The 25,800-nt window shown below is 38.5% G+C and overlaps 2 protein-coding genes and 1 long non-coding RNA gene across 7 annotated transcripts in view; 2 read left to right on the top strand and 1 right to left on the bottom strand.

The window, feature by feature from the left end:
- Nucleotides 1–1,010: 1,010 nt before the first annotated feature.
- LOC111568395 (synaptic vesicle 2-related protein-like) lies at nucleotides 1,011–9,230 on the top strand. Of its 2 annotated transcripts, XM_023270040.3 has the most exons (16): nucleotides 1,011–1,147; nucleotides 1,348–1,475; nucleotides 2,459–2,544; nucleotides 2,627–2,725; nucleotides 2,804–2,875; nucleotides 2,965–3,089; nucleotides 3,167–3,230; nucleotides 3,325–3,450; nucleotides 4,291–4,419; nucleotides 4,535–4,608; nucleotides 5,392–5,468; nucleotides 5,552–5,656; nucleotides 6,613–6,724; nucleotides 6,819–6,900; nucleotides 6,979–7,068; nucleotides 7,909–9,230. In XM_023270040.3, exons 1-16 carry the CDS (start codon nucleotides 1,086–1,088, stop codon nucleotides 8,044–8,046), a joined length of 1,569 nt encoding a protein of 522 aa, XP_023125808.2. In that variant the 5' UTR covers nucleotides 1,011–1,085; the 3' UTR covers nucleotides 8,047–9,230. The 2 variants fall into 2 exon arrangements, with proteins under 2 accessions (XP_023125808.2, XP_054875079.1); XM_055019104.1 differs by lacking the exon at nucleotides 1,011–1,147 and having other exon boundaries at nucleotides 1,456–1,475; nucleotides 2,631–2,725.
- A 1,483-nt stretch (nucleotides 9,231–10,713) lies between these two features.
- Nucleotides 10,714–25,800, top strand: part of ssh1b (slingshot protein phosphatase 1b) — a 24,504-nt gene continuing 9,417 nt past the window's right edge. The window contains exons 1-8 of one of the 2 annotated variants that reach the window (XM_023270030.3): nucleotides 10,714–11,148; nucleotides 13,052–13,089; nucleotides 20,130–20,230; nucleotides 21,451–21,515; nucleotides 22,168–22,289; nucleotides 22,375–22,443; nucleotides 23,618–23,683; nucleotides 24,978–25,172. In XM_023270030.3, coding sequence (XP_023125798.1) covers nucleotides 11,068–11,148; nucleotides 13,052–13,089; nucleotides 20,130–20,230; nucleotides 21,451–21,515; nucleotides 22,168–22,289; nucleotides 22,375–22,443; nucleotides 23,618–23,683; nucleotides 24,978–25,172 — 737 coding nt within the window. In that variant the 5' untranslated portion in view covers nucleotides 10,714–11,067. Of the gene's footprint in view, nucleotides 11,149–13,051; nucleotides 13,090–14,511; nucleotides 14,844–20,129; nucleotides 20,231–21,450; nucleotides 21,516–22,167; nucleotides 22,290–22,374; nucleotides 22,444–23,617; nucleotides 23,684–24,977; nucleotides 25,173–25,800 lie in introns of those variants that run through there. The other variant, XM_023270031.3, reaches the window with a different exon arrangement.
- LOC111568391 (uncharacterized) overlaps nucleotides 18,550–25,800 on the bottom strand; it is a 27,118-nt gene continuing 19,867 nt past the window's right edge. For 2 of the 3 annotated variants that reach the window (XR_004847306.2, XR_004847307.2), the window contains 2 exons: nucleotides 25,056–25,179; nucleotides 21,976–23,706 (listed from right to left, as the gene is read on the bottom strand). This is a non-coding gene — a long non-coding RNA (uncharacterized LOC111568391). Of the gene's footprint in view, nucleotides 19,948–21,975; nucleotides 23,707–25,055; nucleotides 25,180–25,800 lie in introns of those variants that run through there. The other variant, XR_008604533.1, reaches the window with a different exon arrangement.

Here is a 25,800-nt window from a genome sequence, read left to right as displayed (position 1 = left end):
TCAACAAACCAATTAAAGCTCCAAGATGTGACTTTTGTGCATAATGACTGACAGGCTTATCTAAATAAAAACAATAATAAAATCTCATGACTGCTCTGAAGAAGCTGCTAAGAATTCCACATTTTAAACCTGGAATATGCGTGGAACAGCAAACCCGTCCGATATGTAAAGAAACACAGAACTCTATTTGCCGTCAGATGAGGATTTCATGAAGTTACCGCTGCTGTGCCACATGCGTAAATACGCACACCGCTCTGACTGAGAGAAGTACTGATCGTTTCTGCTGCAGGGATTTATTAAAATCAAAGCAAAGAATCTGACATACAGCCTGCTGCAAGCAACAAATAAAACTTCAGCAGGTGTATTAATGGTTTGGCAAAATCCTCCCTGCACCTTTATCTTAACGCGTGGATATTTTCTTACACATATTGGAGGGAGCAGAGCGTTATTTGGGCAACTCAGGACCGAATTAGACACGACCCTTTATGTAAATCGTGGCTACGCCCTAAAATACGTTTTTGTGATAATCCTGTTGTCTTTTATTAGAAAAAGATATCCCATATTTTTAAAATGCAACATTTCTGTCAAATAGATGTTATCGGTTTAAGATTTCATTGTTTTTTTTTTTGTTTTTGTTTTTTTAAATAGGCATCATTTACACAATAGTTTCTTCATCTTCACATTTAAAAAAGAAGCAGCAACTAGTCTTATAATAACTTCTACACCTTTTGTAACCGTTAATATTGAGACATCATTTACAGAGCTTACTGCTTCTTTTTTTCTTCCTGGTTAAGTACTTGCATTAATTACATTTCATTGTTATCCGTGGGATCACTCCACTGGCAGGTTAGGCGTGGACGATTAATGACGACAGACAACAGATCCAGGATACGTTGAAGAGGCTTAATGCAGGTCTGTGAATACCAAACCTGTGCCAGTTGATCTGACTCCTCCCTGTTAGGCTCTGCAGGTATTGTTCTCTGATTGGGCGTCTCAATGAAACCGGATGCGACTGCACCAGCAAGTTTGACTACACCTCACTGGTCTGAGTGTTGGAAGCTGGAAGTCACAGATCTCTGCTTAGAATGGACAACTGGACTAAATCAGCTAAAATCGCTTACAAGCGGTGGAAAAATCCTGAACTGCGGTAAACATTTAAATCAGTACACTTTTTGTAATGATCTCAAACAGGTGTGATCCCGAAATTTGACGAGAAAACAAATCTGACCTGCTCTGTTTACACACCTGAGTGTTTCCTCAGGAAGTAGTAGTTCCTAATGTAGACGCGTTTATTTTTACATCAGCTGTTATACTTTTTGAAAGTCACTCTTCTGTGCTGATATTTAGGGATGAGACAGATTTTGTGGGTCAGACGGATGAAGTTCAGACCACAGACAACGAGATCTGCACGATAGCTTCAGCAGCACCAGGAGGAGCAGAGTCTGCATCCAGCTGTGGATCTGATAAGACTGAAGGTTTGCACAACACTGCTAGATGCAGTGATAATCTGATGCTTTTAGAATTGGGCAAAGTACATATGATTAAGATTTTTCCTTTTTATTTCACAGATTTTGTGTTTTTGGAAATATCAGGACAAAACTACAAAAATAACTGTAAAAATCTGTAACCATGAATCACCATGAAATTACAATTTTTAGTACAACATTATAATTTTTACATTAAAAAAATCTTAGAATACATCTGAAAGTTTATTGTAATTTCCCAAATATTCCGTTTTTATTTAATAGGTAAAATTGTTAAATTCTAAATTAAAGAACTAAAAAGGTGGTTCTGTAATTTTATGAAGATTTCTGTTAAATGAGATATCTTGTCTTATTACTACCATATAATTTACACATATAAATATCCTTCATAAAATATTTAAAAAAGAAAAACTGCACATGATGCAATAAAAAATTAAGGCCAAAAAACGTATTTTATGTATCTAAAATTATTGTTTTATGCGTTTGTTATTTTAAACTTTTAAACGGTGTATTTGTGGCGTCTTGTTGCCAGAATATTATAGGTTTTTTCAACACTGTTTTTTTAGAGTGCAAGTAAAAATCCTGCGTTCATTATTTTTGCTAAAGTAAACTATTGACAGCAGAATGTAAGTTTAAAAAATCAAAGTACTTGTTGTGTAGCCCATGTCACTCTGTTATGTGGTTTTATTTTTAGGCCTCTATGACTAAATTATTGTTGTTGACTCATTAATGTGTGAGCAATACTTTAACATTGTAGTTAGCTGCTTAATAAACATTTTGGTTTCGTTTTTTGTGCGATGCAGCATATTTTGTGTTCTGATCTGAGGCTTTCTGGTAGCACCTTCAGCTTCAGCTCCTAGTTAAATAGCTTTATTAATCTGGCACCTTTTTGGAGATCTGAAATCTTCCTTGAATGTTTGCTTTGATTGTTAAACAACTGTGCAGACATGCATTTATTGACTGACTTCTTACAGAAACCTTCACAGTAGATGATGTACTGGAGGTCATCGGCTTTGGAAAGTTTCAGTGGAAAATCTCTCTCCTCACTGGACTGTCATGGGTGAGAATCCCCACAACACACAGAAAGAACTCCTCTCTGATGTCCAGATACAGCTCATCACTCATGTGTTGCTCTTCCTCAGATAGCAGATGCCATGGAGATGATGATCCTCAGCATCTTGGGCCCTCAGCTGCACTGTGAATGGAGGCTGCCTGGCTATCAAGTGGCGCTCATTACATCAGTAAAGTCTCTTTTGGAGCCATTCCACAGCTTGTTGATTTTGTTACATGTACTAATGTCTTTTTCTTTTTGGCATCAGGTGGTGTTTGTCGGGATGGGGATCAGTTCACCTCTGTGGGGGAATGTATCCGACAAGTACGGCAGAAGAGTCGTGAGTCTCGTATCTGAGGTTTTCATTCACAATTTAATGTTTTTTGTGTATTATCACGTATTTTCTGTACATGTCTGTGTGGTAAACAGGGTCTTACGATTTGTATGTGCTGGACTCTGTACTACGGCCTGATGAGTGCCTTCAGTCCAGTGTACGGCTGGCTCTTGGTCCTACGGGGCCTCGTAGGTTTTGGTATCGGAGGAGCTCCTCAGTCGTAAGTTCACTGCTTCCATCAAACACAATGAGATTTCTTTGTGGCTCTTTAAAATCTAACACAGAGTCTGTATTCAGGGTGACGCTGTACTCAGAATTCCTTCCAGTAAAGTCGAGAGGCATCTGCATCATGCTGATTGCGGTACTGTTGTAATTTTCTTATCAATGTGAGACTTTTATTTCCGACTGGAGCCTGATTGAGTGCACCGCTCATAAACTGTGTTTGTGTGCATCAGGCGTTCTGGGCCATCGGCACTGTTTTCGAGGTCCTCCTGGCTCTGTGGGTAATGCCCACTCTGGGCTGGAGGTGGCTACTTGGCCTGTCAACTATACCGATGGCAATCTTTGTTTCCTTCTGCTTTGTAAGTGTGTTAGTGAATAATACAGGTCCTTAAATGAAACCAGCTGGGTCGATATATAATTGCTGTACTTTTTGTATCATAGTTGACATTTTTGCTGTTTTCAGGCCTAAAATCAACATGGCTGCCTGGAACCAAACACCACATGGCATTTTTACAGCAAGATTTTTCTAAAAAATTATATATACAACTGAGTAAAATTGAAATTGAAAGTTATTTCTAAAGATATTGTAGTAAACCTGTTGACATGCCATAAATCCACACTTGACTCACACAGTACTTTATAGTAAATAAGTCAGAAAGTCTTGGAGTCTGGCCAGTCTTTTCTTCAGGAGGAAATGACATCATGTGGAGCAGGTCATGTGATCTGGAATTAACACACTTCCTTGAGAGGTGTTTTTGTAATGGGGAACTTAGTGGAAAGTGATTTCTTGGACACAGATACAATTTGTTATTTTCCATAAATAATTTGATATATTGCCAAAAAAGAAATATCTGTCACGATTATCTCAACTTAATAAAAAGAACACAATCAAAACAATTTTTGAATGAGCTCATTTTGTTATTGTTTAACTAATTAGAAGGTGGTTGTTATTAAATTGATTATTTAGTTGACATTTTAGTGATATCCAGTCATTTTTTATTAATAAGTGATTGTCTCCATAATAAATAATTATGGAATTCGGGAAGACATGATCACAATGAACATCAAAAACATGAGTTTTTTTCTTCATGTTTAATAAAAATTTATGTTAGATATATCCCATAGACTTCAAAAGTCCCTCAATTATGTTTTGACCCAGCTGCATTTAAACTCTCAACATGATGTTCTTCGTTAAACAGTGGCTACCTGAAAGTCCTCGGTTTGACGTGCTGACTGGAAGAAGTGAAAAGGCCATGGAAACTTTAACACGCGTTGCTAAGGAGAACGGCAAGACCATGCCTCAGGGGAGGATGATCGCTTATCAACAGGTGAGTGTGAAGATAAATGGTTTGTTCCAGATGTGAAAAACAAGGCATGTGTGAGTCCAATTACTTGTGGAGATTAACAGACGCAGTTTTTATTTTTGTCGTTTTATTTTCACAGAGTGATCGTGGACAAATCAAAGACCTCTTTGCTGCTCAATACTGGAGGACGACTCTTCCTTTATGGTTTATATGGTTAGTCTGGTTAACACATTATCTCATTTTCTAGTGTAGTAATCTCATATTTACATTAAAAAAGCTAGTTTACCTTTTTTTGTAGAAATGGATTATCTAGTCAAAAGAAGATCATTTTAAGTAATTCAAGAAATGTCATTTGCTTCTTTTTCTTAAACTTATTTTTAACAAGACATCTCTGGGTGTTTTTTTTTTTTTTGTTTTTTTTTAACTTATTTCAAGATTGTATGTGCAGGCTGCACATTAGCTCAGTTGTTGGCACCGTCGCCTCACAGCCAGAAGATTCCTGGTTCACGTCCCTTCTGAAATAAATCGCTTACGGTACTGGCAGTCAGATTTTCCTGTTTTAGGCGCCAACATGCTTATACCTCTAAAGTTTGGCCTTAAATTTGATCAGGCATTTCTGCAGTGAGCTTTCTTTATCATTTATTCTGATCAAAGGTAAATATTAAATCAAGGAGTGCCGACTTAGCAAAGCTCCAGGTTAACTGTTGTCAGCTTATGGTTGTTTAACTGAGCACAAATGAGTTTAGAATTATGCTCCGCTTACCTGGAATAATACAAATCCTTTCATTAATAACTGACCTGGCAGAGTGTCAAGATGTAGATTAAAGACTTTTGTTGACGTTGGAACAGTTAGTATGATGGAAGTAGTGACTTACACCATGCAGAATAATGTGGAGGTGGTCCTTTCTAGTCTCCTGCATGCACATATTATGCTTTATTTTCAGCTAATTTGCACGATTTAGTTTCTAGAACACTTTTTGTTATTTTATCACAAAGGTTTGCATACGCCTTCTCCTATTACGGGATTGTTCTGTTGACAACTGAGCTGTTCCAAGCTGGAGATTCATGTGTGGGTACGTAATAGAGTCCTTTATCAGCCCAAATATTTATCATAATGTATCTTAAATTCCAACAAATACTAAATTATTCCTTATAGCAACCCAAGGAGCCAAGATTGAACCGACCTGCAGTCTTGAGTGTAAATATTTAACATCAGCTGACTACAAGGACCTTTTATGGACGACCTTGGCTGAATTCCCAGGTGAGATGTTTCCCATTAGTGTTTAGTGATGTCAGGGGTGTGGCCTGCGCTTGAAACCGTCACGTTTAATGTTTCTGTTAATAACTGTGTAAGCTCACATGCAGCAGGTGTCTTTTATGATGCCTCCATGGCAGCAGCAGCTGCTGCTGGAGGCGTTCTGTTTTCGGGTTGTCAGTTTTTGTTCTTGCGAACACGATATTTTAGGAATGCCTTGAGGGAATTTCTTTAAATTTGACATGAATGTTTATTTAAACTTGAAAATGAACTGATTCAATGTCGGTGGTGGAAAGCCAAAAGTCAAAGGTCACTGTGACCTCACAAGACACGTTTATGGCCACAACTCAAGAATATGCGTGTTGATTCTGACTGAATTCCAAAAAAGTCTTACAGAACAAAATGACGAAGAGATGACATTTTAAATCAAAGGAAAACTTCACTATTCAGTATATTCTGCCATAAATCAGGGACAGAAAGAGAGATTGTGACTATATTTCACATTTGGCTGAATGCTGATATTGTAAAGCTAATCTTGTGTGCCTGCCAAATCAAATAATTCCAATTTGGAATTTCAGCATCAATGAAATCAAAATCACCAGAAATAGATAGAGATATATATTCTGCAAAAATTCAAGAGCAGATCAATCTTGTGAAGATATTTCTACATTTATAGAAACAAACTATCAAACTTTCATAGACAAAAAAAAATAAATTAAATGTCATGAAATTTAACGTGCATTAAGCATATACATTAAACCTAAAAGATAATCATTTTCTTTTTATAAAAGACTTCTTGTATTGACTCACTGCCCCGGTCCACAGCATGATGAAACTGACATACAAAAAAAGAACTGTTTAAGAGAAGGACATAGGCTGTTGGATTGTCATTTTTGTTCGTAATTTTTCTTTTACAATTTTGAATGCAGCTATTTATCGTTTGTTTTTCATATTTGTTTCAGGTCTTCTAGTTATCCTTCTGGCAGTCGATCATATCGGCAGGAAGAGAAGCATGGCCCTGTGTTTCTTCATGTTTTCTTTATGTATTCTACCGTTATTTGCCTGTATTGAGAGGTAAGTTTGTTCCCTCTAATTTCTCATATTGAGACGACAGCATTACATTAAAACACCAATCTCTAACTCTCTGTGTCTGTCCTTTTTGATATAGGACTGCTCTTACAATCCTGATCTTTGTCGCCAGAGCCTTCATCTCTGGAGGATACCAAGTTGTATTTGTTTACACACCAGAAGCAAGTATCACTTTTGCATTTAATGTTTTTTTTTTAAATGAGCCAAGCTGGCCTAAATATGTTGTCATTTTTTACTAGGTGTTCCCTACAGGAAGCAGAGCCTTAGCAATGGGGACTTCCAGTGCGATGGCCAGGGTGGGTGCCCTGATTACACCCTTCGTGGCACAGGTATGACTTTTTTGTAGATTTACTATGTTTCTTGTCTTCCTCTAAAGCTTACAGCAAGCAACAGTGAGTGTTATGTAACACCACATCAAGGTTAGAGGATCGACAAAATGAGGATTCAGGCTTTGGTGATCAAAAGATTTTGTCCAAATCTGACCAGGAGTTTTAGGAGTTTGAAGATACCTTGAAATTGACCAAAGCTTTGAGAGGAGCATTTAAGATAGTAGCAGTGACAGTGGTGTTCAGTGAAGCACAAGAGTTTCATTAGGAATTATGTTGAAATTTGTCATAAATATAATCTTGTATTTCTATTAAGGACATCCATGCTACTAGCAAGCAATTTTTCTTCACTTCATTTCACTTCATTTCTGGTGGTAATATGCCAGAAAATGTGACTGGTAAAATAGCATGAAATCATGGCTAGATACACTGACTGGCCAATAAAAGTCGCACACTAATATTTTTATCTTTAGCTTTGAGTATGGCACCCATTCACTGTGGCATCGTTTTGATAAGCTTCTGCAATGTCACAATATTTATTTCTGTGCAGAAATGCATTAATTTTTAACCAAGATCTTATATTGATGATGGGAGAGTCGGACCTCTGCACAAAATCTTCTCCAGAACATCCCAAAGATTCTCAGTGGGGCTGAGGTCTGTTTACGCCTTTTCTTCACCAGAAAGCATGAAAAAATCAAACGCCTACAACCGACTTTATTGTTACTCATTAGCTATTAAAGGAATATAATAGCTTTCATGACATGACTCAGTGTGATGCGGCACTGCAGATTTCAGTGTATTTCATATTTACAGCGTCTATTCGTGTCTGTGTTTTGGTTCCAGGTGATGCTCAGGACTTCAGTGTATCTGACCCTGTCGGTGTACTGTGGTGTTGCTGTGCTGGCTGGCGTTGCGTCCTTAATCCTCCCCATTGAGACGCTGGGCAGGAGTCTGCAGGAGTCTGCAGGAGTCCAGCCTTGACCAAGAAACTGGAGGACGAATGACCACCACAACCAACCAATCGAGTGTTACAACAGACTCCACAGATAAGCGATAGGTCAACCAGTAAGGATGAGGAAAAGGGAAAGGAGGAAGGAAAGGAAAGGAAAGGAAAGAATACTGTCACCTCCCGGCCTCCTGCAGACGGACTGAATCATCCAAGCGATGATGGGTGAAGAGTAGCGGGAGATGATCTCATTATAGGCAGGGAGGGTCGGCCTGATGAGAGCGGAAGTGAACTCCTACTCTGGCTGGTTTGTTTGCCTTCTCCTTCACTGAGGCCATGAGGAGCACCAGAGAGAGATTAGGAAGACACTGTGCAGACTGACACATTTAAACCAGATCTGAAGAGACGAGGGATTTTATTAAATGTTGCTTCAAAAATATTTATAAATGAAACCCTGTGCCTGAAACAGAAAATTATTTGCTGGTGATTATCAACTTTCTAATTGTGTACAATTATCATGGCTCTACATTACTAACATATTGGTGGCAGCTTTCCCAAATGTGAGGATTAGATTTGTTTTTAAACTTTCAGTAGACTGAATATCAGAATTTTGGCATGTTAATTTAGTAAAAAGGATGATGTAAAGCAATCGCATTGGGACATTGTAATGGACATTTTCAGCCTTATTTGACAGGTAAGTTGAGAATCAGACAGGAAAGTAGGGAAGACCTGCAGCAACGGGCCTGAGCTGGAATTGAACCCAGGCCGCTGCATCGGGGACTACAGCCCCTGTTTATTGTTCACCCGCTCAACCAGTGGATGCTTTTCACCACTGTATGCAATCCAGTAGATAAAACTGTCTATATTTATTTTTAACAAATAATTAAGGTATAAAAAGTATTATATAGTATTATAAAATAACCATAGTTGCAACTCTACACACAGAATAATGAATGTGCTAACCGGAACCAAAAATGTTTCTTTACAGTGATGTCATAGACAAAAATATCTCAGAAAGCTTTTGATACATGAAGCCAAAATTCCACAAATATCTTCATTAATATTCATAGTTTATGATAGCAGAAGGATCCTGATGACTTGAGATGGAATAGCCCAACTACATTTGGAGTTGAGTTGATCTACTTCAGGTATGAATTTAAATAAAAGACTAAAAATTGAAACCTTCTTATCCAGAAGCAATAAATCCATCTGCAGAGACCATTTCGTTTGTTCTTTGTGTTGCCGACACTCCTGCTGGTGAAGATTCTGTGTGTTGTTTGTGTGAGTTATGAAGTTTGTAGAAGAAGGCTTTAGTTTCTTTCTTCTTTCTACACATCCATGTTTCTACGAGAGTTTCTGGTTGGTGAAGAAGGCCTTGGTCTCTCCACTTTTAATTCCATAAAGAACTTTTAGCAAACAATTATTTCTTTAAACATATGTTTAAAGAACCCCCAAAGATCTCTTAAGGTGACATTTAAAATGAGTTCTTTTACCTTAAATTGGGCTTCAAAGAACTTTGACCATCAGTGCTTTGAAAAAACAAATATTATATATGAACTATCCCATAAACAAAAAGGTTCTTCAGTTGTGATATTGCTAAGAAGAACCAGGGAGACCCCTAAAAAATCACAAGAATCTTCTTTTGTCTGAGTAATGAGTTCACTATAAGCCAGTTATTCCAACTTAAATCCTGAGGGGTCTTCTGCTCAACCATGAAATGTTTTTATCATGAACTATATAAATTTAAAATGTTACCTGTCAAATTTTAGGTTGACATAACAAGTATGTTCTGAAATAAAGAAATTTTAGCTGGAATGTGCTATTTCTCATCATGTCGCTGATCTAGAATCTGAAATATTCGACAAGTAGCTCAAATAATGCCTGATTATTGATGAGTTGGGAAAAATAAAAACTAAGCCATCATTAAATGCCCCACCTTGAGAACATATTAACAAATAAACTGATAATGCACAAGTCCATGAGTGATATTTAAAAATATATATTTCTCCGAAAGTATTATACATATTGATCTAAAATTTTCCTTCGTTTTTATTTAAAAAAATATTTCATTGGATAAAAATGTCAGGCAAAACAGAGATGGTTGAGCAGAAATTGATCTAAAAATTTGAGATTAGATTACCCTGAAACTTCCATAATAATAATAATATTAATATAGCAAATCTGCTGCTTTTCATGATCTTAAGATTATAGTATGATGAATCTTTTATTTTATTTTTTAATTGTTGATTCACAGAAGATAACTGATGGTCTCAGTTTATTCTCTAGGAAATTGTGGCTCCTATTTTTATTGTATTCTGATGTTATTATTATTATTATTATTATAAAGCAAAACTACTGCTTTTATTATAATAAAATTGTAGTAAAAGGATTTTTTGTACTTTTTGTTGCACATAAGAAGGCAACAGATTTCCTCGGTGTACATTCTAGAAAATTGTGCCTCCATTTTTAATCGTATTCTGGATGAATAAATCAATAATCAAAATACAACTGCGCAATGTAATCAATTATGAGACGGGTTCCTGCCTGCTGAAGCTCGCTGCGTTTCATAAACAGAGAATAATTTCATCAACATTTGTATTTGGGAGTTCCTAGTCTGGCCTGTCACCTTGACAACATTGGCCCAATGACAGCGCACACGCGAACTAGGGCAGCCAATCAGAGGCGTCCTGAGCTGCATGTCATTTCCAAGCCTCTCAACCTGCACCGTGTTTTGTTTGTCTGTCTGCGCTCCGACGATGAAACCGCCAAGTCCGCCGGCTCGACACCAGCACGGGAAAACTCTCCTCACTCCCCGCTCATGAGGACTCCGGTCCCCGCGGAGGACGCACGGAGCAGGACCGAACGGGAGCACCGAGCGCGGGGGCCGAGGAGCGGAACGAAGGGAGCCGCTTGGATGAGAGTCTGACTAGGCATTTTCTCCCCGGTGACAGAGGCAATCTCAGCGGCGCATCTTCCCGGATAGGCGCTCCTCCTCCCCTCCCCTCTCCTCCTCCATCTCCTCCTCCTGCCCTTCCGCGGCTGCAGCCCCGCCGACCATGGCCCTGGTGACTCTGCAGCGCTCTCCCACCCCCAGTGCAGCATCCTCGGCCAGCACGACCAACAGCAGTGCGGGGGAGGTGAGTGTGCGGGGGCCGGGGCCGGGGCTCGGTCTTTGTGTGCGCGGCGTGAGGACACGCCAAATGCGCCTTAATCAAATAGGAGCTGGGTGGTGTTTAACATCCTGCACGAAGGGTTAACCTCGCTGGCTGCTTGTGTGGTGGTGTGTGTTTGTTATAAACTTGATGTATTGTTGCATTGTGAGAGTTGTTTGTTTGTGGCCACTGTGGCAGCGGATTTGTAAACAAAATCCTGCAGAGGGGGAGGGGGGCTGCTGGTGGGTTAAAGCTGTCAAGACAAAGTGTTCATTTTGCTGCTGCACAAACATTTGCTGCAGGTTGCTCTCCCTCTTTGTTATTGGGATTTTATGTGCAGTAATGCAGAATCCACAGTGGTGGAGAGGAATGGCTTCTATTTGTACAGTTGAAGAAAACTTTAAGAAATCTGAGAAAAACTACAACACAATTACATGGGTCACTGTATAATTGAGGGACTTTTGAAGTCCATGGGATAAATCTTGCATACATTTTTATTTAAAAGCAAACAAACTGATGTTTTTTATGTTCAATATGATCATGTCTTTACAAATTCCATAATTATTTATTATGAAAACAAACACTAATACAAAATGACTGGATATCACTGAAATGTCAACTAAATAACCATCCAAATTAAATAACAACCACTTTCTATTTAGCTAAACAATAATAAAATGAGCTTATTCAAAAATTGTTTTGACAGTTTTGTTATTAAGTTGAGATAATCATGACAGATGTTTCTTTTTTGACAAAATAACAAATTGTATCCGTGTCTTTCCACTAAGTTCCCCATTAGAAAAACACCTCTCAAGGAAGTGCGTTAATCCCAGATCACATGACCTGCTCCACATGATGTCATTTCCTCCTGAAGAAAAGACTAGCCAGACTCCAAGGCTTTCTGACTTATTTAATATAAAGTAGTGTGTGAGTCAAGTGCGGATTTATGGCATATCAACAGGTTCACTACAATATCTTTATAAATAACTTTCAATTGTGTATCTAATATTTAGAAGAATCTTTGTGTAAAAATGCCATGTGGTGTTTGGTTAAAGGGTGACCATGTTGATTTTAGGCCTGAAAACAGCAAAAAATGTCAACTATGATACCTGTCAACTATGTTACAAAAAGTCCTGTAATTGTATATTGACCTACGTGATATGACATTTTAGGAACCCAATTTGGTTCTTTGCCAAACTTTAAATCCAAGTTTTATGCAGTCAGTTTCTCATAGTCCAGTATTTTGTATAGTATCGGAATTAAACTTGAGTTTGAGGCAAGGAACCAATAATTAGAAATTCAAATCCCACTTGTAAAACCAAGCAGAAAACAGAGCTGTCATCACAACATCAGTGTCAGTGCTCCACTTTTGAGTTTTAGGAAAGTGGATTATGTGCTTCTCAAGTAGGCTGAGGTGCAAAAATAAGCGGTGACATTCCTCTTTGATGAGAAGTGGGTTCTTCATATCACTTTTAGCATTATGGCTCACTATTCTGCAGCAGGGAGAACAAGTGAAGGTGTGTGTGACGCTTGGATGTGTTTTTTTTTTTGCTGAATTCGTGCTGTTTGAAGGTGTCCTCAGGATTTAGCTCTCAGCTCTGTGGGACATTCATAGCAGATGAGATCACAACACTGACCAGGCAGGACCAGCAGGTGGTGCTGACTTGCCTTTAATGCAACTGTACATTAATTCTCAACGAAAACAAGAACAAGTGTGTGTTTCTGTTGGACTGCAGCAAAAAGTACAACATTTATAAAGAGAAGGGAACTGTAACATACTGTCTGACCATTTGTGAACATTATTCTGTTTTGCTTCAACTGTTTTGTCGTTTTTACACAACATAAGCATGGCAAACTTTATAATTTGTCCTTTGTTTTTGTCTTTCAGGACTTTGGGAGCGATGATGACAGGAAAAATAACCAGAGGTAAGTTTAAAAAGTCATGTATGTGGAGTTCTGTAGAGTCAGAACAGATTTACAAAGAAATAGAAAAGTGTTGCATTTCTTCTTGGGGAATGCACTTAAATTGGCACATCATTGGTATCAACTATAAAGGCTTTAAAATCAAATAATGCTGTTGTCTCTAAGCAAACATTAACAGGCAGATAAAAGAAGCTGACTAATGTTCAATGCTGCGTCCTCAGCATGAGAGTGCTGAACACCAAAAATGAAGTTGTTCTGACAGTGAGTGTACGAGTACGTCTGCGATGTGGCCTTTTTTATGTGTTTTTGAACTGATTACATATAGTACTGGATTGAATCATGGATTTCACTACATAAACACCTTTAAACAGCAAAAACAAATGATGAATAGAGCTGTGACGGCATTTCTTCTTTGACTGGTGTCAGTTTGAGAAAACAAAACACTGGGACATATTATTTTCCAAACTGGTATTCAAATTGAATATTTACTCTGCCAAGGAACGCGGCAGAGTTATGTGACGATGGCCGTATGTTTGTCTATCCGTCTGTTGTTCCATCTGTGTGTAGCAGTACTCAAAAACTTACTAACAGATCTGGATGAGATTTTCAGGGAAGGTCAGAAATGCCCAAGCACCAAGTGATTAGATTTTGGCAGAGATGCGGCTTATAGTCTGGATCCATGGGTTTGTTAAAGATTTCTGTATCATTGCAAGATAGTGGCATGGCATCACTGTAACTATGACAACAAGTGAACACTACGTCAGCTGCCTGCTGACGATCACATGATTGCGATCCTACTACAAATCCACCGCTGTGGACTTATCAGGACTTATCCGTTGGAAATGATACAAGGAACAATTGATTAAACTGTGGGGGTGTTTCCGAGTCCCATCAATTCCTGCCGCTACATGTGCTGGCAGGTGATGAGCTGGTTGTCTCTGGCTGATTAAGGGCAGCAGCATTTTGGCTCATACTGTAGTTTCTTACTGAAAAAAACATCTGGAGAAACAGTTGATTTAATGTGACAAGGTTGTGAAAAAATGCCTCTTGTTCTCAGTTACATAATAGAGAGAACATAAACCGTTGTCCCCGCTCAGTCACAAGGCTTTTCTTTAGTCAACTTGACGTCACACACGTCATGATTTGTGTCAGCACGGCTTTGGCACACACTCCGTCTTTGTTTGTGTGTGTGTGGGTTTGTCACAGTTGAAACAGTCGTGTCATGCTTTGTGCTTCTCAGGGATTCATCAGTGTAGAGGCTTAATTTAGAATTCTGCATGTCAAACTTGAGACTGACGCCAAGTAACATTTCCAGCGCCTGCCCGCCCTCGCATGAATGATGCTATTGTAGCGGAGGGTTGCATAGGGAGAGCTGATTGCCGGATCACGTGCTGTGGATACAAGATAGACGAGCCCAATCTGAGTGGCACAGACCTGAAGGGTTCAGGGCTCGAGATGGGAAGAAAGAAAGCTGTGGGAGGAAGAGGGGATGGACACGCCGGGCCGAGACCATGACGAGACGAGTTAAATGTAAATAGGCAGCAGTCAGAGGAACCTGCAGGTGTAGAAGACAAGAAGAGGAGACAGGAGGATGTTAACAAGGAAGGGCTTCATGGACAAGTTTTTCTGAGGAGGCTGTAAATAAGAAAAAGCACCAGGATGCATCTAGTGGTGAAATCTTCACATAAAGCCATGCTGACCGTGCTGCCTCACTTTGTGGAGAAAGCTGCTCTGACTCGGACGGAGATCTGTCGAATGTAAGTTCTGACCGCAAACATGAAGATGCCTTTTAGAGAAACTTGGTATAGAATGGCAGTAGGAGATGTCTGCAATCTGTACTTTCAGTTTGTAGCAGTTTCTAGGCATTTTTTTATTAGCTCCTGTCACATTTTTTAGTCGCTCATTTTTGACTGCAGTATAAATTCCTGCACCTCTATGGAAACAGCACAACTGTCTAGAAAAACAGAGAACTCAAAAATGCTTTTTGTGCTGTAAAACAATATTATAATGCCATAAATTTAAAGAAAGAGGGGGAAAAGTAGAATTTCTTTGATTATTTACTTTACAGAAATTCTACAAATTTGAAATCAACATGTACAACACTTTTTCAAGTGCCCACAAATGTAAACTAGATATTTTATTACTTAGAATTTTGAATTTTTTTCCATACTTGTCCCATATTTGGTCTGTGTGAACAGCCTGCAGTTCATCGAAGTTCACATGAAAATTATTTTTGTCAAGTGGCTGTTGGTTGTAGCGGAGTCAGCTGTGGTGATAAGCTCAGAATTTTTTTTATTTTTATTTTTTACAGAATCTAGTTAGTTCAAGCAGTTTATTTACCAATACTAAAAAAAATATGACTAGATATTTTACTACTTGAAGTTTTATTTTGTTTCCATACTTTTCTCATATCTGGTGTGTGTGAGCACAGCCTGCAGTTCATTCCAGTTCACCTGAAAAGAAGAAGATTTTTTGTCTAGTCACTGTTGGTTGTAGTGGAGTCAGTTGTGGCTTTTCAGTTGTGTGGATAAGGTCAGAATTTTTTGTTTTTTACAGAATCTAGTTAGTATAAATGGTGTGTTTTTGATGAGACTAAAGTTAGTTGAGTTTTTGATGAAATATGAATGAATATTAAGATAATCCTTTATTGCTCCCCATGCCAGGGGAAATTTACACAGTTACAGCAGCAACAGTTTTTACAGAATAAACATATGTATAATAATAATAATACCAATGCTAACAATATGTACAATATGTACAAGGATTATTATATATTACATATTAATTAATTTGTTAATTTTCTTGTTGAAACTGCTTATTGCGTGTGATTTGTTCAAAGACCACTCCAACAATTCTTTCTGTTTTTACAGTTCCTCTCTCTGAAAAATGGTTTCATTTCCACAATTCTTAAAGACAATATGCCTTTCAAACCAGCTGGCAAGTTTTGGTAATCAAAGAGGTAAAAACCAGAGGCTACGTATTAAAAACTTAAATTCTGGTAACAAACGAGTGAGGAGTATTAAAGCATCTTCTGAGTTCCAGTGTAAAGTTGTTCGAGGAAAGTTACATTTTCTAGTTTTACTTCTGCACATTAAGCTTTGTAGTTAATTTCCGCTGTCATTGCCAACTCATCTGTCTTCTATATAAACTTGAAAAGAAATAATGATAGCACATAGCAGAGCAGCTCAAACAAAAGGCCCTGTGATGGTCCCACTCAGTCATACCAGGCTTTGTGTGTTTTGGTGGAGCGAGGAATGAGACTGTGGTTAAACAAAGCTGCACTCTGTTCTGTGTGAGAAAAGACACTAAAGCTGTCCTTCTGCCTCCTCCGGCCTTCACAACAAAGCCGTGACCCGGGAGGGCTTCATTCAGCACAGGTTAGACAGGAGAGAAGTTTTAAAGCCCGAGTACACGTAGGGAGTTTAACGTGTGATCCATAAAAGGTCAGACTGTTCATCATGCTACAAAAACACAGGGCTGTAAAATGTGCTGGATCAGGACTCTGCTGACTTTCAGTCACAGATGAGCTGCTCAATGAACCAGTGAGGACTAAATAAGTACACAACCTGCTCACTGTACGTCCAGTGTCCTGACTGCAGCCATTTCATATCCTCTGATGGTGCATCTTTGGCTGTGATGACTAATGTGTGACGTCATGGAGACTCTGAACTCATCATTCGTCATTTCAAGCCTTTTTAAAAAAAAAAAAAAACAAAAAAAAAAAAACAATGGCAAATATTCATTGGTTTTAGTTTCTTTGTTCAGACGGATTTTTTTCCCTTGTTTCGTTTCACATATATGTCACAGTAAATCAATGAACTTCAGGCTGTTTTTCCAACGAGAACTGTAAAGATACCTCTTTGGGCTCGTTTATGGAGCAATCATTTATTCAAGGACATAATATTCAGGTTAATCTCTATGTATAATCATCATTATTTAGTGGGCAAATTGTGGCAGTTTTTTTTCTAAACATTTATTATGCAGCATTGAGATCAGGGGTCACCAACCTTTTTGAACCTGAGAGCAACTTCAAGGGTACTGAGTAGTACGAAGGACACCTTGTTTGATACAAACTTCCTCAATAGCAAACTTGCGCCATCATCTTTAAACAATAATAATAATAATGAAAATAGTATGTAAAAAGACTGATCACATTTATGTTAATTATTCCTTACAATAATTATTAACAACGATTTCCACAACAATGACTGTAGGAAACACACACACACACACACACATATATGGAAATATGTTCCAATATTTAGAAATGATCAGTTATGTAAGAAAAAAAATCAACTCTCACATTTGAAAATGAATCCTATCACATTAGTACTAATCACCGGCATTTTTCACCAGCATTGCAACATTTTTAACAGATCATAACAACAAATCATTACATGTTTTCAACAGATTATTTTTCACATTTTTGTGTAATGGCACGGTGTTTTGAATGACAACATATGTTACCTCTTTCTTTGTCTGTAAATGTGTGTTAGTGAGAAGCCTGGCATTGCAGAGTTTATCATGTCTTACCTTTACCTTGCAGCTCACAGTTCAGATGGTTCAGTTTCCCAGTGATGTCCATTAAAAATGAAAGGGCAAGAATCCACTCAGTGTCCTCAAGCAGCAAGGTGTCTTCCCCTTTGGATTACATCAACTCTTTTATTTCGGCCAACAGTGACAAAAAACGCTGCAAAACTGGTCTCCTGCTGATCCATGGGGTTTCTGTGTGTAATAACAGGTCATCATGTTCAGCTGACAGCTCTTCCAGCAGCACCTTCAATGTCCTGGTTGTTTGGCTTTGGAGCCATTTATGATCTTCACGACACGAGTCATCACATGATCAAATCCAGCCACTTTTGTACATACATATGTCCTGCTGGTGAATGATGCAGTGGTAATGTAGGAATGTTGGGAAGTCTGGATCACCTCTGCATCGTACAATGAAGCCTGCATGGCGACCCGTCATGGAGGAGCCCCGTCAGTCGTAACTGAAACAAGCTTTTCTAATGGCATAATTTCCTCCACGAAGAAACCTTTCGCCGCGTAGTAGATGTCAAAGCTGCCTTTAAGTCCCGGGTTTTCCTGTCCGTAGTGAGCATACAGTCTATGTGCGCTAGCAGGTGGCTAGTTAGCATGGAAGCTTTGTAGCAGCTAAAGTAGCGTCTCTCCACATTGTGCCGCTTTGCCGACACAATAGTCGCCCCGCAAATAGGACACATACATTTATCTTTCACTGTCGTGAAAAAGAACTCTTCCTCCCAATCACCGTGAAAATAGTGTTTTCTCTTTCGCTTCTCTGTCATGTTTTGGGGGTAAAAAACACATCTAGCTTCCCAAAGTGTCTGCGCCCGGACACTTCCGCAAAGAGTGACGTAGTGGTTTGACATGCGCAGTGAACTCTGACTCGGACAAGGTCGAAGTTCATTTACACCGAAGACATTTTTGTTTAAAAAAAAAAAAAAAAAATTATAATAAATATTGTAATTTAAAATCTGCATTAATGTAAGTATTTTTTATTTAAAAAGAACAGCAACTATTATTTTTTTATAAGGAATTTCATGGTGACTAGTGTTATTTTTAGAACATGTTGCTGGCAACTCACATGGTCTCTGCAGGCCCCTGATTTAGATCAACCTGCCACAACTCAGCACCATGTTAACTATTCTATAAGCAAAGGTAAATGCACCATAACCATCTAACCAATATATTACAAATGTAATGGTGTATAAATTATATTGTATCCTATTTTAAATCCATAGAAGCTGTCAAATTTTATAGTTTGTTTTATTTTATTCAAATTTTTTAAAGCAATTTGAATCATCTCTGTGCAGAATGTGTTTTTCATGTGGTCTGGGTACATTTTAATGGTACATTTTATGACTATTTATTTCCTAATGAGGGGATAGGAAAGAGAAGTAAAGTAAGGTTCACTGTTGCTTTGAACCAGCTGAGGATGATTATTTGCAGATAATGTCATGCTCTGGAAGACTACTGGCTGTAAGTTTTGCATAGTTTGTTTCAAAATAGTTTGTGTCGTATTTTGAATTAGCCTAAAGTGTAATGCTTGTACTTGTGTTTTATATGTTTACACCCTTCATGAGAGATATTGTTCAAACCAAAAATACGATGAGTTTTGGAGTCAGTGATGTATATGATATGCATAAACACAACCTGCAGTTCAGCCCAGCTCAGCTGAGAAGTGAATTTTTGAAGTCACTGATGGCTTTTTAGCTATAGCGATAGCCGTATCATTTTTAGTTTTGGTCCATTTTTGAATGACAAATACATATAATAAAGTTATTTTGATGAAATATTGCAATTTTAACTACATATCAGACATGATTAGTTCAAGGACTGTTGGACAGTTGACAGTTTAAAATTTTTTTGACAATTTATGACATGGATGACTTCAAAGTCTTGAGGTCATCCATGGTCTGGTAAATAGTGTCCGTCTTATCACATCCCTCCTTCAGAACAGAGCCGGTACGAACCACTGCAGCTTGAGCCTGCATGGTCTTCCGTTGGCAAACGTTGGCAAACCTCAGCTTATCCAGGCCAACCTGTATAAGCTGAGCTTTACCAAAGGGAGTCTGAGACCCTCTGAAATCAGGCTCAATCTCAGCCTTGTGTCCAGTGTCAGCTAAGAGCTCCTCACCTTGCCAGAGCTGGACTACAGCGAGTGGTTGGTTTCTGTGATGAGCAACTGGTTGCCTTTGATGATCCAGTGAGCACCTACGGACTGTACAAGAATCAGCTGTTTTCCATAGTCAACATTCTTGATGGTGGGATTTTCACCATCGCCCGTCTCTGCCGCAACTGAAAGACACCTTCCCAGATGGCGATTTCCCTGCGTTTGACCTATGAAAGCCAGTAAACCACAGTTCAGGTTTATCTCATCTCACGTGTTTGAACTTCAGGTTTAGAATGAAGTACTAAGAAGAATAGTTAAACTATTAGCACACTGACCAAAGCTTAATCTTGTTAAAACCTCAGTAGCTCTAATTTTATTTGTGCACTTGTGCTTCTTCTTCTTCTTCCAGTCTCAGTGAGAGCTTCTTCATGGTCAAAGGAGCCGCCCTCTTCCTCCAGCAGGGCGGCAGCACACAAGGACCCAAGACCCCGACCCACCACAAACATGCAGGTAGGAACAAACACGCTCACAATGGAAAGCTTTGTTTCTTGCTCCTTTGCCCAGATTCTGCACAAATGAGCCCCAGACAATAGGAAAATTGTATAGGCTGGAGCTTTTCCCTCCGTGGGTTTGTCTGTGTTTATTCTAAACTGTGTTCAGAAATATTACTGAGTTTGACCTGAAGTGACCTGCAGCTGGAAGACGGTACTATGGACTGATGAATCAAAATTTGAAATCTTTGGTTCATCACGCAAGATTTTTGTTCGTCCTCGAGTAGGAGAAAGGATGGTTCCTCAGTGTGTGACATCAACTGTCAAACATGGAGGAGGAAACATGATGGTCTGGGGCTGTTTTGCTGGATCCAGGAGTCGGTTCTTGTACAGAGTGAGAAGAACCCTGAACCAGAACGGCTACCACAGCATGGGAACTTGTGCAACAGAGTTGGGAAGAACTTTATGAAGAATATTTGATTTCCATCGTCGAAAGAATGCCACGACTGTTTTATCTGCCAAATGTGGCTACATTGATGAGTCAAAAATTTAGAATATATTTTGGTTTCTGAATTGATTTTTTTTTCAACTTCATTTGTTTATTTGTTCTATGCTTTAATTTAAGAGTACAATGAGACATTAACATGCATAATTTACAATAAAAAAGTGGAAAAATTGGGGTGTTCTAAAACTTTTGACCTACATAAAACAACGCTCAGTCAGGGACCCCTCTGTTTTTTTAATCTGCTGATTTAATGTCAATTTCTGACATTCTGACCTTTATTTTTTGCTTTCACAAACACTAATATCTCCTTGTTGAGTCTGGAGTCATGTGAGGACAAAGGCAGGAAAAGTCAGAAGTCAGTTTGTACATAACTCTGCAGAAAGCTTCGTTCAGCACAGCTGGCAGGGTTCAGACTTGTCTTCATTGAGAGAAATTCGCTACATATTTCCTCCCACTGGGTAGGAAGACCGACAGTGAATGCAAAATGGAAGAAGCTGAATGCTCAGTTTGTAGCTGACCTTTAGTTTTTTTTGCTAGAAAGTCAAGAAGTAGTGTCTCTTGTGTCTTTGTGGGAGGTTAGTATTAGTAAGCCGTTTTGACCGTTAAAAACCCATAAATTACTCCAAACTATTCCCAGAAAAACTGTATTAGAGGACGTTTCTCATGGAATCACTGTGCAGTCATTTCAGGTAATAAACAGTCATCTAATCAGTTATCTAATGTTTCGCTTCCAGGTGATTTACCTCAACATCTGCAGGTCATGTTTAAGGTCCTCCGGTCTGAAGATCGCATTAAGTTGGTCAGTATCACTCTTGTTTTTCCAGCGTATAAACATTCAAGAAATCAGAGACTTGATACTAAAGTGTTTTTAGTGTATTTTTAAAGTCCTCCTCCACTCAGCTCACTTGGACATTCACTTCACTGTACAGACGGATGTGTGTGCACAGTCTGATATTAGAAGGCTGTTTTTTTTTTTTTTTTGCTGAAGGGGGAAAGTTTCTCTGTGCTCACTTCAAAAATTCCATAAAGTGCTCACTTTTACTTTACACCCCCAAGTTTTTAACCACAAAACACAATAAAAAAGGATTTTCACAATATCTAACCTTTTAATCTGAGTAGCGTGTCAACACGTCTGATCAGCAACTAGTCATGATCCAGTATGTAGATTTAGAAAATGGATGTTTCAGAAAAGTGCAACACGAGAGAAACCATACCAGACAGAAATTGTAATGCAGAGTATTTTTATAAACTGCAGCATGTCTGGATGAGAACCTTTATTTAAAGTAATTTTAGAAGTGATTTGCTGTGAGTCATTGCTAAAAACAGGAGTAAGACCAGAATGGAGGCCTACTTTGTGGGTTTGTCGTGCAATGACGTACACAACAACTTCAGAGAACTGTCATCTAATTGTACCACTTTTTCTTTTTTCAAACCCTCCTTTTGTCGTGCAGGCTGTGCGGTTAGAGAGCGGATGGTCAGATCGAGTGCGCTACATGGTTGTTATCTATACCAACGGCCATCAAGACACAGAGGAAAACATTGTGCTGGGAATGGACTTCACAGACAAGGACAGGTAGTCAATCTGTCTGCTGCAGCTGTATGTTTTGTACATTTTTATCAGATTATCAGATTAGCTAAAATAATTTTCTCATCTACAGTAAAAGTTGCTCTATTGGGATGGTGCTGCCTCTGTGGAGCGACACCAACATACATCTAGATGGAGATGGGTAAGTTTCAGGTTGTCACACTTCTACTACTTTCTTGGATTTCTTCATTTCAAAAGTGGCAACCTAATACAGGGGTGTCAAACTCATTTTAGTTCAGGGGCCACATTCAGCCCAATATAATCTCCAGTGACTAGTAAAATCACAGCATAATAACCTATAAATAATTACAATTCCAAATTTTCCTTCGTTTTAGCACAAAAAAGTACACTCTGAAAATGCTCACATTTAAGGAATTATCTTTTTCACAAAACATTATGAACAACCGGAAATTACTGAAGAAAAATAACTTCTATTTCAGCAACATTATGCCTCAGTTCATCATTTACACATTACAACTGCAACCGAACAATATAGTACTTTATGAATAAAACTACAAAAGTCAGACAAAAAAAGACAAGAAACAGCAAAAACAAGTCAAAATATTACAAAAATGAGACACAAAATGACAAAAACGAGACACAAAACGACAAAAAATAAGATAAACAACACGAAACAAAACAAAAAAGACATAAAATTAGACAAAAACGTTACAAAGCAACAAAAAATAAGTCAAAAATCACAAGCAAGACAAAAAGGAAACACAAAGCGACAAAAGTCAGACAAAAAAAGACAAAAAACTACAAAAACAAGACAAAATATTTCAAAAATGAGACACAAAATGACAAAAGAACAATGAACAATCTAGTATTTTACTTTATGATCAAAACAACTTGTCATGGTCTAGAAATCCTTTTAAATTTATAGTTTTACATGTTTACAGTTTGCAGTTAATATTTTCTCTCTGACATTTTGTAAAGTCATCCTGCAGGCCACATTGGACCATCTGGAGGGCCAGTTTTGGCCTGCGGGCCGCATGTTTGACACCCCTGATCTAATGCATTTTTTCTGCTCATTTTATTCAGCCTGTCACACGTTTTGGCGGTTCTCTACATTTTGGGATTTACTGCCCACTAGTGGCAGAGGTGTGAATTACACACATTTTTGTCCCAGTTCTTGCTGACCTGTTAACATTGCCGCTGCCTCTGTATGCTGGAGGAATGTTCCACTGGTTGGTGTCCTGAATAGTCCCACGAATGAGCCCCGTCCAGTCTGTGTTTACATCCCCCTCGTCACGCTTCACCTCCATCCAAACTCACCTCCTCTTCCTCCTCTTCTTCTTCTTCTTCCTCCTTAGAGGCTTCAGTGTGAACACGGCAGGGCGATCACATGTCTTCAAGCCTGTATCTGTGCAGGCCATGTGGTGAGTAAGTTCTTCATGTTTACCTGGGTTGAAATGTGAGACAAACACTGGGTGAATGTTGTCTGGAGATTTTTGCTACACATATATCAAAACAGTCATTATTTAGGGCATTTATTTCACCTTCAAGGCATGTTTTCTGGGGTTTTTTGTGTTCTTTTCTATAGGTTTCTCTACATTTGATGGGAATATAAATCACAAGTTGAAGATATTGTGTATTTTGTTTAAAAAAATAAGCATATTGCTACATTTTTATACCTCTGTAGAGTGTGAAGGAGCAATATTCTGAATGTTAAAATGAGTCCAGTGAATATCATGTCAATATCTTAAGTAGTGGCTCCATAAAATGTTGGATTCTTGACCAGCTTTGATTAGAATTGACCATTTTTGAGCAAACATACAGTCAAAATACCAACATTACTTATCATTCCAACCATTTCCATATCACAAATACACATTAATTTCACAAAGGAGTCATATTGACATTATTGTTCCCCTGATGGACGCAAAGAGAGAGAAATGGAAACTAATCTGATCTCTTAGTTACCAAATTTTACTATATAGGTCAATATATAACTGTGGGACTTTTTGTAACATAGTTGACAGGTATCATAATTGACATTTTTGCTGTTTTCAGGCCTAAAATCACGGACGGTTATTTAGTTGAAATTTTAGTGATATCCAGTAATTTTTTATTAATAAGTGACTGTTTCCATAATAAATAGTTGTGGAATTTGTAAAGACATGATCATAATGAACATTAAAAGCATTATTTTTTTTCCTTTATAAAAATGTATGCAAGATATATCCCATGAACTTCAAAAGTCCCTCAATTATATCTTGACCCATATTATGAATATTCAAGTGTATGTCAACAACTTAAAAAAGTTTCACCCTCTTATTGCTGTTCATCTTATTGACTTCCAGCACTTTAAGACTAAATGCACTGTGCCCACAGATATAAAACAAGACACCCATAACCTTGCTAGGGAAAGTTGGAAACTCAATTGTATCTTAAACTTTGCAGGACTGAAAACCTCACGAATGTAAATCTATTTAAAATACAAATATCCTTCATTTTGTTGGTTTGGTGAAAAAATAAACATCTCCGGGTTATGTGATTATTATTTGCCACCTGACACTGCAGGTTTAGATTTTGAGCATTCACACGCCACCTGCTGGTCAGTTGTCAGAATTACCACTAAGGCCTCGTCTTTTCCTTAAACATTACATCCATCTTTCTGACAGTGATTTTTGGTGGTCAGGAGTTCATGTTTTGTGCTCTGTGCTATCACAGGTCTGCCCTGCAGGTCCTCCATAAGGCATGCGAGGTGTCGCGCCGGTTCAACTACTTCCCAGGAGGCATTGCACTCACATGGATGGCCTTCTACGAGAGCTGCATCACTTCAGAGCAGAGCTGCCTCAATGAGTGGAACGCTATGACTGATCTGGAGAGCACCCGGTCGGATTCTCCCACCATGTTTGTCGACCGGTGAGACCTAACAGAAAACATCAGTGTGATATAATAAGAAAGAAGACCATTTACTTGAGGCATTCACAGTACTCACACTGGATTACCCTGTAGAGAAAGAGGATTTTAAACAGTTTCAAGCTGATTTCATGTGTTACGCCCAGCCTAGGGCTGCTCAAACATAACACGAAGTGCCACCTTTCACTGATCCAAGCAGCCACAAAACGTGTTTTCTCAAAGAACTGAAGTATTTATTTACAATAACTGAGAAGTGCTAAACAAAAGATGTGGTTGAACAAAAAGAACAAAGCAGTGGTAATGTTTTAACTTAAATTCAGAGTGAGCAAAACCAAAATAACAAACAAAAGCCCACTCACTCCTACTATACCTGGTACTATACATAACTCACAGTTTACTAAAGAACGAACAAATTGTGCTGCCGGTTGGAATCAATGGTGTATGGTTGAACACACCACTGATGGAACCGGAGACGACGTCATCCTTCCGCCTTTAATACCGGCCTTCATGATTGCCCGACCAATCTTGCGCCGACCCGACATCCTGGCGTCCAACCCCATCAGTGGTACAGTGCAGCTCTATTTGAATACCAGATGGATGCAACCCAAAGGAGACACACAGAGCACAGAAA

Source organism: Amphiprion ocellaris, chromosome 17 (assembly GCF_022539595.1).
Source record: "Amphiprion ocellaris isolate individual 3 ecotype Okinawa chromosome 17, ASM2253959v1, whole genome shotgun sequence".
NCBI lineage: Eukaryota > Metazoa > Chordata > Actinopteri > Pomacentridae > Amphiprion > Amphiprion ocellaris.
Note: the sequence above shows the minus strand (reverse complement) of the source record. Positions and strands in the feature narration are given on the sequence as shown.

Coding starts and splice junctions, on each gene's coding strand:
- LOC111568395 (XM_023270040.3), top strand. CDS start 1,086: ATGGACAACTGGACTAAATCAGCTAAAATCGCTTACAAGCGGTGGAAA. Junction 2,545..2,626: donor TCCTCACTGGACTGTCATGG/GTGAGAATCCCC, acceptor GCTCTTCCTCAG/ATAGCAGATGCCATGGAGAT. Junction 4,609..5,391: donor CTTCCTTTATGGTTTATATG/GTTAGTCTGGTT, acceptor TTTATCACAAAG/GTTTGCATACGCCTTCTCCT.